At 39.4% G+C, this 12,655-nt stretch overlaps 2 protein-coding genes across 2 annotated transcripts; both read left to right on the top strand.

Annotated features, from left to right (window-relative positions):
• Positions 1-893: 893 nt before the first annotated feature.
• On the top strand, positions 894-2,569 carry LOC135943859 (uncharacterized). The gene is made up of 4 exons (XM_065490525.1): positions 894-1,196; positions 1,268-1,687; positions 2,170-2,376; positions 2,429-2,569. Exons 1-4 carry the CDS (start codon positions 894-896, stop codon positions 2,567-2,569), a joined length of 1,071 nt encoding a protein of 356 aa, XP_065346597.1.
• Positions 2,570-6,207: 3,638 nt separating this feature from the next.
• LOC135943858 (uncharacterized) lies at positions 6,208-8,350 on the top strand. The gene is made up of 11 exons (XM_065490524.1): positions 6,208-6,265; positions 6,315-6,598; positions 6,861-6,972; positions 7,023-7,267; positions 7,317-7,382; positions 7,441-7,460; positions 7,496-7,604; positions 7,661-7,763; positions 7,820-8,116; positions 8,176-8,240; positions 8,297-8,350. Exons 1-11 carry the CDS (start codon positions 6,208-6,210, stop codon positions 8,348-8,350), a joined length of 1,413 nt encoding a protein of 470 aa, XP_065346596.1.
• Positions 8,351-12,655: the final 4,305 nt, after the last annotated feature.

The following is a 12,655-nucleotide window of genomic DNA, read 5'->3' as shown; positions in this document are numbered from 1 at the left end:
GTGATTCGTCGTGGCCGGCTGTTTGCCAAAACGATTTAGTTCAACAGTTTCCTGCCTTTTATTAAAGCGGTTTTATTAAAGCTTTATACATACAACATGAGCGGTCATATGGCTTATTTATAAAAATATAATGCGAATAAAATCCGAGCATGTTTTGACATTTTCTGAATTGCTATTTCTATTTTCACGAAATTTAACCGTCATTCATGTAGGACGATTCATTTCACTCGCCAGTCGACAGGCAGAATAGATAAAAATGTTTTCTTAAATCATGTTTGTTTGTCCTAACTTGAAAAAGTGAACAGTGTTTTTCAATCATCACATAAAATGACTTGTCAAAAGAAATGAAACGTGTTAAGACTTTACTCTGTGAAGAGCGAGGCCGACGCGGGCCGATTACCGAAATATGTAAGATAAAACAAATAAAGATTATATTTTATTAAAAGAATGTATGAGATTAATCCGAGTGTTTTTATTGAAAGTGTTAAAAAAATATAATTTTACTGCCGCAGAATTATTATTAAAAATTTGTGTCGGGAACAGAGTCACACGCAATCAGGTCTGGTTAATTATCAGCTTTTCTTTTATTTTCTCCTCTGCGATACACAGAAGCTTGTAGACGAGCACTAATTAAAAATAATTAGAATTCCAACAGCTTAAAAATTGTACAATTCATGAAAATATTAATGAAACAGAATTTTTTAATCAAATAAATGATTAAATTTGTGTGTCAAAGCACTGCGCAGCATAGATAAAACCAAATATTGCTTTTGATTTCATGAAACATTTAATTTTTATCACTCTTCCGACAGTCGTCACTGACGAGCGTTCAAAAGAAGGTAAATAATTATTTATTTTAACCCTTTCTAAACCTAAACCCATTTTTCCGGAGGATGAATTCGTTTTCCCTGCCGTTTTGCGTGGTGCTAATGCTGCCGTTTGCAATTTCGCTCGACTTCCGGGTCGTCTGCAAGTGGGAAAGGGTGGTTTTCGAGCTGCCGCAGGGCGACCAAGCCTCACAAAACTCACCCCTAGTACCAACGAGCATCGCTGTGGACGGGGAAAGGGTGTTCATGGGCCTCGAGAACGCTGGCATGACCGTGCCAGCCACCCTGGTCACCTTCAACCTCCCCTACGACCACGACGCAACCCCCACCGCACCCAAACTTCAACCCTATCCCTCCATGGAAATGCAGGTTAATTGTTTAAAATGTGTTAATCATGAATATTCATCATGGAACCCAATTAAAATTAATTAATTTATCAGGGTGAATCGAGGAAGGCCCTGAAAAACGTCCAGGCGCTGCAGGTGGACACGCTCTGCTGCCTTTGGGTGCTGGACAGCGGCAGGTGGGACGACCCTGAAAACGCCAGGGGAAAGGTGCTGGTGTTCAACCTGAGGAACGACCTCTCGTTCACCTACGAATTCCCTGACTCGGTCTGGAAGGGTGGCATCAGCTTCCTGGCAGACATGGTGCTCGACAGGACGTCCGACGACCTGCTTGTGTACGTGGCCGACGCGTCCGGCGGCCTCATCGTCTTGAGTGCGATCAAAAACAGGGCGTGGCGCGTCCAGCACCAGGCCATGAGCGCCTCCAACATGTTCTCGGCAGACGGCGTCACCACGCTCGCCCTCTCGCCGCGTCGCAACAGGAATTTGCTCTATTTCAGCAGGAGAAGCTCCAAAGTTAGTGTTTGGCTGTCGTTAAATTTAAAAATTTCCCGCCAAAACTTAAAGTACCCGAAAATTAACAATCTGTTCGAAAAAAACGTCTTTGACGAAGTTTCTGAGCACACCAATCGATTCTTGAGGGTCGAATTGGGTAAAGTGGATATTTTTCCGACCATGACGTGCTAACGTTTTTCCCGCCAAAACAATAGGAATCTATTTGCGGCGAGAACTGCGCATGCGTCAGAGCTGGTTTGAGCCATTGCAGAGAAACCGCCTGTGTGAATGACTTCTTCATCAGATCCAGCCAGCTCTGACGCATGCGCAGTTCTCGCCGCAAACAGATTCCTATTGTTTTGGCGGGAAAAAAAGTTCGCACGTCGCGCTGCACTTTTTTAACGGAAAAATATCCGTTTTACCTAATTCGACCCTCGAGAATCGATTGGTGGGCTCAGAAACCTCGTCAAAGACGGACTTTATCACCAAAATATTATTTTTAGGAATTTCTGGCAGTGCCTGTGTCCGAGCTGCGGTCAAAAAGCGAAAATTTGACAGTGACAGAAATTAGTAAGCTGCCGTCTAGCGTGTGGAGAATCGCCGTGGACAGCAAGGGAATCTTGTACTTCCATCTGCGCGCTAGAACGGTCGTCGACTCCTGGGACTCGTTGAATGATGCTTTCTCCTTCAGGGAAAACCCAGTTTACCAGGTAGATTTATGGTTTCTTTTCAAGATATTTTATACATCTCTTTTATTTGAAGAACAAAAACCTGAGCAATTTCCCGTACATCACGTTTTCCTTTGACAAGTTGGAAAACCTTTGGATGCTGGTCAAGGAGGACAAGGACTTCAAATTAGTCAGGGCAGCGATCGGAGCAAAGTCCTACATTTATAACGATTAAATTAAAAATAGAAATTCTCGTGCTTGAAGTGCGAGACACAAAACTCTTTTATTTTGAAAGAAACCAATAAAATTAATATATTTCAACATTTCAAATAATTTGAAAAACTTATGCAAGCACGTGTTCATAAGAGACGTGCAGGTTGCATACCTTTTTCCTAATAAAGAGAATAAATATAGAGTTGCGCGGACAGGCAGCGGACCTTTATTTAGGAGGACCATTTCATTTTTAGAGACGGAAAGTCGACCTGCACTGTAGACCAATGTGCGGTTGAGGTGGAACCGCAAAAAAAAACGCTAATCTCGAAAAGCAGATAATTTACCATTTTAAAAGCGACTGTTTATGTATTTTAGAATTTAGTCAGGGTTGCTAAAAATTTTGAAGAGCTAATCAACGGGGTCCGGATTCGCGCGACTCTTCAGGTAAAGTACGGCGGGATAGTAACAAACGTTTGCTTGGAAAATTTATCATGAAAATAGATTCAGCACGTTGAATTTTCTTCACGAACCGATCATTAGCCCGGTAATTGGAGAATTGCCCGTTAGATGGCACATCAGGCAGATGGAAATGTAACAAAATGCGCGGGAATGAAATTATTCAGTCGGCACGCCCCTTTTTCTAACGCTGCTGATTGGCGATTGGCCGCTGGACTGTTTCCTGATTGGCCCCCGTGATTTCGATGCCATATTGACTTCTGAACACTGATCGCAACCCAGGCCGCGGTGGGAATAAAACAACTGCGCAGAAGGTTTTGATTCGGTTCACGCATGCGCAGTGATGAGTTTTAACCTCCCTGTGAGATTAAGAAGCGATCTGAACATACTGCGCATGCTCAACATGCGCAGAAGTTTACTGCGCAGCTTCAAAATGGGAATATATTCAAACAACTATAAAAAAGTTAATTTAAGCACCTTGAAATCCTCCAATCCTTCATTGATATATCATGAAAAATACCTCCAGCACGCAGTGAATATTTTTGTTATTTCTATACTATAACAGCTGATCAGCCCAGTAACTGGCGAATCGAATGTTAGATGGCACATCAGGCCGATGGAAATGTTAAAAAATACGCGGGATAGAAATTATTAGGCCGGCACGCCCCTTTTTCTAACGCTGCTGATTGGCCGCTGGACTGTCTCCTGATTGGCCTCCGTGATTTCGACGCCATATTGACTTTTGACCGGCGGGAAACCAACACAGATCGCAACCCGGACCCACGGTGGAGGTAATAAAAAGAAAAATCGATAGAACCATGCATGTATTTGGATGCAAATTAATGAGAGCTCCCCTTGGCCCAAAATGCGAAAGCTACAAGAATGACGTCAAACAGAATGCAAACAATTTTCCGAGAATAATAATATACGCCAGCGAGGCCTTTGTTTTTTCCGGTATAACCATATTTCAGACCGGGACCCAGAGGATGCACTGCACTGCTGACGCGGGGACGCGGTTCTCTCTTCGCCAACGGAAGTCAGCAGCAGAGAAACAGCTACAACTTTCTGTATAGTTAGAAAATCATGCCCTATTGGTATTGTAAGTCGCAGCTAGAGATGAACTGAAGCCATGGCAATAAAGTAGAAATGGCTGATTGAGTGTATAATTTTAAATAATGATGTTAACAATTATTAGTTAAAATGCATTAATTTAATATTAACTGGAGGAAGTAGAGTTAAAAATTTAAAAGAAACTGTATAATAAATTCAAAGGCATAATAACTGCGCATAAATCAGAAAAATCTACCATCACATTTTCAAATATGAAGCATTATAGAGCGAAAATCATGAAATTATTTATTTGAAAGAGGAAACAGGATAGGACGTCACTGGAACTGATGCGGCGAGGCATATGGTCGCACACTGCCAAGCTAAAATATTAAATAAATTTTAGTTTGATAAAAACCATCATCGCAGAAAGCCAAATGAATTTTGGTTTCTGGACGTTGCTTGTGATTGTTGCTCTTCAAACTATCGGGCATGCAAAAAAACAAGTAAGTACATTCCTAAATCAACTGCCTGCTTCAAGTTTTGATTAAAATGTCTTGCAGGGAAACAAAATTAAAACCTTCAAAATCACATTTAACAAACAGAATTCTGGTAGGCGTTTTGGTTTGAAAAAGAATAAATAACTAAAACTCCAATCAGGTCCAATTAAAATCCCAAAATCTCTTCTGCAAAACAAATATCGGAGAAGGTATATCATCACGTGTTGCGGATTTAAAAAATGTCAGGCAACTGCGAATGCAACGGTAAAAAAGAAAACTCCAACCAGCAAGGTATATATGCATTGATGGAAAACTTGAAATCAGAGTTAAAATGTGTTTTAAAACAGGCCACTAGCATGCTAACAGCACCGTCCTCGTTGGAAACGGCAGCCATGACAGGAAGCTTCGCTGGTGAATCATCAACATCAGCACCAACGGATGCCATCACTGTAGAGACGAGTAAAATAAAATTGAAAATATAAAAATCTATGCTCAGCGGACGAAAATTCAGGTCACGATTCCAGTCCACGCCCCCTCGATGTGACAGTTGTTCCAACTGGCGTTCCGGAGGAGGCCATTACTGACGTTCACGACCAAAGTGATATTAACGGTGCAAGATGGCCCCAAATTACCAAATCCTACGACCGAGGCGGCCTTTCCATCGACGCAGGTTTTCCAGAAGACAACTGCAATCGACGCCATTTCCTCTAAAGTTGGACCTACTTCACTATCATCAATAACTTCGCAAGCGATGGCAACAACCACGCCCACGATGAGGACGATAACAACACCCAAAATTTTAACAACCACGCCCTCTATAATGGCTATAAATACATCCACGATGTCGGAAACAAATACTGCCGCTATAACTACAACAACAACGCCCAGGATGACAACAACTATGCCCACGGGTACGACAATTACTACACCCACTACGACGAAAACAACTACATCCACGACCACAACAACAACCACACCCACGACCACTACAACAACCACAGTCTGTTTAAATTTTTTAAAACCATGTGGATATTTAACTATCAGCAAATTACAGCCCATTCCGTGCAGTTTATCTTGTGCAGCTTACAACAGTTTTCTTGCGGTATGATTTTTTTCATCAACAATCGACTGATCGACTCCGAAGGTTCGAATTAAGTTAGGACGCCGATTTACTCGACATGCCGAAACATGAAAACTGTTATACATAGTGCATTTTGGTCTAAACCTAGCAAAACCACGTAACCTCTGATTGCGTCACTGGGGTTAAATTCACTAGTTTTGATTCAGATCAAAAAGTAACTGTCATTTAAATTCCGCGGATTTTCTGTGAGGAAGGTAAAATTTCTTCTGGTTTCAATCGGCTGCCCTACAAAATTTGAGCCTCCAGTAACAAATATGCGATTTTAAATTATATTTATTGTATAAAATTTAGAGTAACCCAACCCTCGGAGCAGTGCAAAGTAGGTTTTTTAAATTGCAAACAATAAATATTTTAAAATTATCTCAGCCAAAGGCACGAAGAAAACATCAAATTGTAGCCTGGAGTATTTTGTTTCCACCTCTACAGTAAGAACTAGTGATTTTAATTCTAGAAATATTTTAATTATGAAATTAGGCAACGAGGAACGAAGCAGCTTTGCGATGCAAGGCGCTGAACATGACCCTTTTGACAGTGACCTCTATCGAGGGATTGGAATGCCTGAACAATTTTGAAGGTTTTAACTCAATCGTGCCTCCTGATCCGTATTAATACTCTAATTAAAGCCAAAACGTTCTGGACGAGCGGCTCGAACGAAGATGAAAATTGCAATGTGGAAAAAAAGTACGCTTGGTGCTCGACGGGCTTCGATATGTCGAAAGAAGTTATCGAATCGAAAGAACTGTGGTTGCCGCCCAAAACCACGATCCCTTCTGCCACGGAACGATGTTTGGCCGTTTCTATTTCCACAGTTTCCTCGAAACAGGGCCTGGTGCACAGAAAATGCGACGACGCCCTGCCCTTCATCTGCCAGTATTCCGTCGACTGCCCGAAGATCTGCAACCGAAATGTTCGATTTTTAATACATCAATATTCATTTAATTATGTCTATCCTATCTCAGGACTCCTTATTTGACTCCTCTGGACTTTTGAAAGGTAATAAGAAATGGAAAGAATGATCAATAGGTTAAACCAACCTAATTACATATGAAGATAAAAAATCCTACGGTGTTTGGTTTGAAGTCGGTTCTTACACCTATCTCTTGGGCAACAAGCCGGTTTGTATCCGAGACTACTAAGACACCAGAGTCTAATTTTTTGGCTTATAACAGATGACGTGGATAAACAGTTACCGGCAGTGTTGCGCTTTAGGAATGGAGGCTCTCAACATTGACAGTGAAGCTGAGCAATTGGGGCTAACTGCCCTGGCTGATTCAAATAAAGGTTATTTGGTCATGAATTAAGAAAAACATAGTGACATTTTGAAATTTCAGCCAACTGGACTGCCAATTTCAACTACTGGACCAGTGGCACGTGGAAAGGGGCGCCGAAGAAGCAGTGGTCGTGGTGCGAGCCAAATGGACCAACAGTTTTCGCAAACGGACTTGTTTGGGAATACCCTCAGCCCGACAATAACGGAGGGAACGAGAGCTGCGTGCATTTCCGCTTTACATTGAATTCCACGGGCACCATCATGACGGACCGCAATTGCGCGAACAAATATATATTTGCTTGCAAGGTATAGCTTGAAATTGCTTGAGGAAACATCTATGGTTATTAAATTTCAGAGTGCATTGCAAACCACCCCAAAACCTTGCGTTGCATCCTGCCCAACAGAGAGCTGTGAAATAAATGTAAATTTTATGTTAAAGGTGAATCGTTGAATGAGGCATTAATTAATATGAATTCTAGGACATCCTCTTTGAAACAAAGTCTAATGAGAAAACTTTACGGGGTTTGTAAATAGTTTTTATGTTAAAATAGATTTTAATGTTCTGTACTGTTGTCCAGACTTTTTCTCTTATGGAAACTGGTACGATGGATGTGGCCGCAATTTTTTGACTTACACCTCAATAGTAGTAATACATAAAAAAATCATTGACTACCAAAGAAACCTAAAAACATCCAAAAGTCAAACTGGACATTCGCCCGTAAGAGTTGCTGTGATATTGGTCTGACCCTGGCCTCCATGGAATCAGTTGGGAAGTCGAGTTGCTTTTCCAGAATAGTCTCAAGTACGAATAAAATTTGTAACCGACGAAATAAAAACTTAATATACGAACAACTCAAGAATTCGCTCCGGCGACCTTTGGAGACTACTGGCTCTCCGGAACTGATCTGGGGTGTGATTCAAACTTCCACTGGTGCACCCTGAGCCGGGATTTCGTCAACCCTGAGGTGAAGTGGAAGGAGGGACACCCGAAACCCAACCTGGACTGCGTTTATCTCGAAGTGAGGAATGGATCCGTGTTGCTGGCCACCGATAACTGCGCCCAAAACAAGAGTATTCTCTGCGAAGTGCGAAAGAAGGGTACCTTCGGAAGGGCAATGCAGACCGAATGTGCAGAAATATGGGACATCACCGTTGGTAAACGCCTGCTAATCATTCTGATGAGAGTTACAAATCGGAAAGTCTATGTCTTTCAGACCAAATTGATTTGCTTATGAACGTGAGCGCTTTTCTCACGGCAACTATATCGCTAAATTTGAAGGTCGGTCAAGAATTTAAGTTGCCTTACATTTCATTAACAAAAATACGCATTTTTAGTGCTTCTTGAAATGCGTCGGAGTAGAAATCGGAATGGTAACCAAACAAAGTTGAAAATGTCCTATATGTTTTTTTAAATGCGCTCTCTTGTTGGATTTTAATTGGTATAAAACAGACTTTAAATCATTATTGTTCTTTAGTTTGGTATTGGTGGATTGGACGCCATAGCATCGCTGCGACAGATAGAACTCGTGTCCCAGGAGGAACCCGCGAAATTGGAGACGGGATTTGTGGCTTACGATCAATGCAGTGGCATCAGTTTGAGTTTTCTCTTTTTAATTTCTTGCCAGAAAATCATTTTTAAAATAGAATCAGACGACGAGTGTGTGATTGCCCACGAAACCTTCAAGTGCGGCCAGGAAAATGCGCCCGATTTGGTCTCACAAATCATCACCAACAATCACGATAACAATTCAATGGTCTGATTTAAAAATCTTTTTATTTAAGGTTTAAATTTTCCTTCTTAAAGCTGTACCCACCAACTCCTTGTGTTCATTTCCGCCGATCTTGTTGGCTTTCGAATAATCTTCCTTGCGTAAAAAATGTAAATCCAGTCATTGGGTGTCAGGACATTTAATTAAAGATTTTATATTAATTGTAGCAAACCGCTATCGACTTACTATATGATGATGACTGCGGTAATTAATTCTCTTAAATCTCACTGAAATCCCGTTTTTAAAATTCCTAAGGGTCGAAATAGTGGAATTTTTTTACCCCAATTATTTCGATCCTCAGGAATCGATTGGATCTTATACGAAAATGGGATTCAAGTATGGTTCTTTAAGCTTAAGAAAAAATACAATTTACAAATCAACATTAAATCTAGACGATGACGGATGCATTGTGAGAGTTGAAAACAGGACATTTTATGTAACGAATCAAAGAGTTTATACAGTAAATATTCACCATGTTTGCCAATTTAAATTTACGCTTATGCAATATTATAGCTTCCACATGATGCCTACACTCACTGCTGCGAACTTGGAATGTATCTCATGGAACCTCAGAGTATGGATGATATATACTTAATAATAAGGAATACTGGTACGGTTTGTTTGTTTATCACCTTAAAAATATTAATAAAAATATATGGCACAAACATCTCATTTGTACATATATTTATTACATTTTTTAACATTTCGTAACAAAATTACATATAAAGCACCTTTGGTTTGTGCAGTATACTGGTCTTACATGATGGTTGGCGATACAGAGTTCATCAACCAAACGCACGAGGTTTGGTGTCGCAGCCGCACCGTTTTGGCAGATGACATGTTAAATCCACTATATAGATACTCCTGCAATCCAACACACCTCGGCATTGATCCAAATCCAAATGATATTGATTTAGAACCCGTAGGAATTTACGTAACTGATCCGAAGACCAATCAACAAGTAGAAGCCACTGGAGTAGTGTACCCTGCTTTTACAGATATTGTTGGGAAGGTTGCGCGGTATATCTGCGAGAAACCTTAGCAGAAATTGAATCTAAGATGCAATCAAGATGCACACGTTGTTTTTTCTTCAAATGTTTGACCACTTTTGATTGATTTTTCTTTTTTTGGAATGCAATCTGTTTGGTTTGTAATATGAATAAGAATCAATTTATTTGACAGCATATTTCATATATGCTTTATTTTGTCCTGTCAAAGAGTTTTCACATTTAACAAACTTCGTTTTTGAACACTGATATACAAATGTATCAATAATATGATGAGAATAAATAGTTGAATTTATGGTGGAGGCTTGAAATTGCTATTTATGTTTTATTGAATTATTTTTCCAAACCTTCTTTAGACTTTTTATACGTTGATATCCGTACATTTTTGCTGGCAGCAAGTCAAAATTCATCAGACGAAAGTTTTTTCCTCGTGATTAAAATTGACGCAAATAAAAGAATGAAGAATAAGTTAAGTTTATGAAACTCGCCGGTCAGGTATTCGGCTTCGAAAGTGGAGATCGAGACAAGCCTGTAGCAGTGGGTAGTTTTTTAAATTTGCATTGGTAAAGTGGTTATATGTTCCGAGATTTGGCGGTGCAATATGTGATCTTCACTTTTGACCTACAACCTTTTCAGGGTAGGGAAAGTTGTTCAGGGTGAAAGGCTAGGTCGGGTAGGGAAATTTTCAGGATGATATCTCAACGCAATCAAGAGTTGCAGTCCGACTTTGATTCTAGAAATTTATTTATATTTTTGGAATTATATGGAACGCACCCTCTCCCGGGCGTCAAAATTTGGAATTTCTCCATTTCCTAACAGCAAGGACTTAAGCAAAATTTATCAAATAAAATGAGTGCGAATTTTCAATGTTATAAAATCCCACCCAAATGAACCATTATTTGCTGATGAAACTACTCGATTTAACTAAAAACTATACCAGTGATTATCCTTTTCAATTAATAGTCAATCTTTTATCTGTAAATTGGCTCTTAAAATTACAATTAAAATATATGTACATAAGTCAAACATGAATTTGTATGAAACATATTTAAAAAAAACGCTAAGGAAACAATGAAAAGTAAAATCGTCTAAAACCGACTAATTTGTTCTTAGAAACAGTTTAAAAATAGTCGAATATATTGGGCGAAAAATCGTCCAAAATTCACATCCCTAGTCAAAAGTAATGGAATTTGTTGAACCCACTCGATGGTATAGTTTTTATCCTTGAGAAAAGGATGCACTTGATACGTAAGTTATTTCATTTAAATCGGCTCATGAAATAAAACTTTATTATATTTAGAAAGAATCCAATTTTGTATAAAATGCCATTTGAGATTTGTGAAAAACTTATGCACACACGGGTTCATAGGAGGCGAGCAGGTTGCCTACCTTTTGCTAAAATGAATAAATTGGCGCAACAAGCAGTGGGCTGGGATGTGGACCTATGCAATTTTATAAAGGAGGTGACTTTATTCATTTTTAGACACGGAAAATTGACCTGCACTTTGTTGCGGTGGAACCGCAAAAAAAACGCTAATCTCGAAAATAATTAATGTGACTGTTTATGTATTTTAGAAATCAGTCAGGTTTCGCCAATTCTGCAATGCGCAAAAATGAAGAATTGTTTCTTTTTCTGAAAAACAGCTGGAAAACAAATTCAAAACTAGCATTAAAAACATCGTTCAAGTTTTCAAGAAAGACGAAAGAATAGGTGCTTTTTTTATGCAGCTCTTAGTTAGTGGAGCCGAAATAGAAATAAAATTGATGCCCACTAAATTCCGCATCGAACGGTGCCAAAATCAACCCGATTGGTGTTCATACCGTTCACCCGTGGGCCACTGAAAATGTGGTTCGTCATGAAGAGATCAATCGATTGAGTTTTTTTTATACAAATTCTGTTCGCGTATGTTTTTGGAGGTCTTAATCCCCGTTCAAACTTTCCCTTTCAGATGCGAGCAAGAGGATAGAATTCCTACACATTTTGACGAGGAGAATCAAAGAGAATTCGATTAGATTGGAAATGAATAGAACCGCGCATGTTTTTGAAGCAAAATAAGAGCCCTCTTTGATCAAAAATGCAAAGCTGAAATAATGAGGTCAATAAAGCAACGCTAGACAATTTTCCGAGAATAATAATATACGCCAGCAAGACCTTCGTTAGTTCCGGTAAAACCGCGTATAACGGCCAAACGGCCCTGAAAGCACTGCACTGCTGACGGGGACGATTCTTCGGCACGGAGAGCAAGCAGAATTTTCTGTACAATTGAAAAAATCTAGCCCAAATTGGTATTTAAAACTAAAGCCATTTAAAAACAAAAGAAGACAATGTTTGCGTGTAATTTTCGAATTTTCAAGATGCATTAATTTAATGTTATGGAAGTGTGATGCTAAAAATGTAGAAAATGAAAAAGAATTAATTAAAAGGCATGAAAATTGTAATGGTCCTGTGCTGAATATTGAAAAATCGCCACCACATTTTCAAATATGAAGAATTATAGAGCAAATAATTATGATAATAATTATTCAGAAAGAGGAAACAGGATAGGACGTCAGTGATACTGATTCGCAAAGGTATGGTCGCTCTACCGAGCTATAATATTATAAAATTTAGTTCGGAAAAAGCAATCATTGCGCAAAGCAATGAATTTCTGTTTCTGCACTTTGCTAGTGATTGTTGTTCTTCAGACGCTTGGTCATGCACAAAATCATGTAAGTAAAGAATGAGATTTTTATAGGGCTGTGAAAAATACGTCCCCCAACCTCCCCTTATTCTCAACTTTAACTGAAAAAAGTTAAATATTACAATCGAAAAAATTCCTAAGAAAACCGTTTCTACTCTTATAGATTTATAAACCGATTGATTTATTTTTTAACGGGGGTCGTTGACAGGCGACGGTGAAAAATCGTCGCCGTTTATC

This window comes from Cloeon dipterum, chromosome 4 (assembly GCF_949628265.1).
Source record: "Cloeon dipterum chromosome 4, ieCloDipt1.1, whole genome shotgun sequence".
Lineage (NCBI taxonomy): Eukaryota > Metazoa > Arthropoda > Insecta > Ephemeroptera > Baetidae > Cloeon > Cloeon dipterum.
This window is presented reverse-complemented; position numbering and strand designations above follow the sequence as displayed.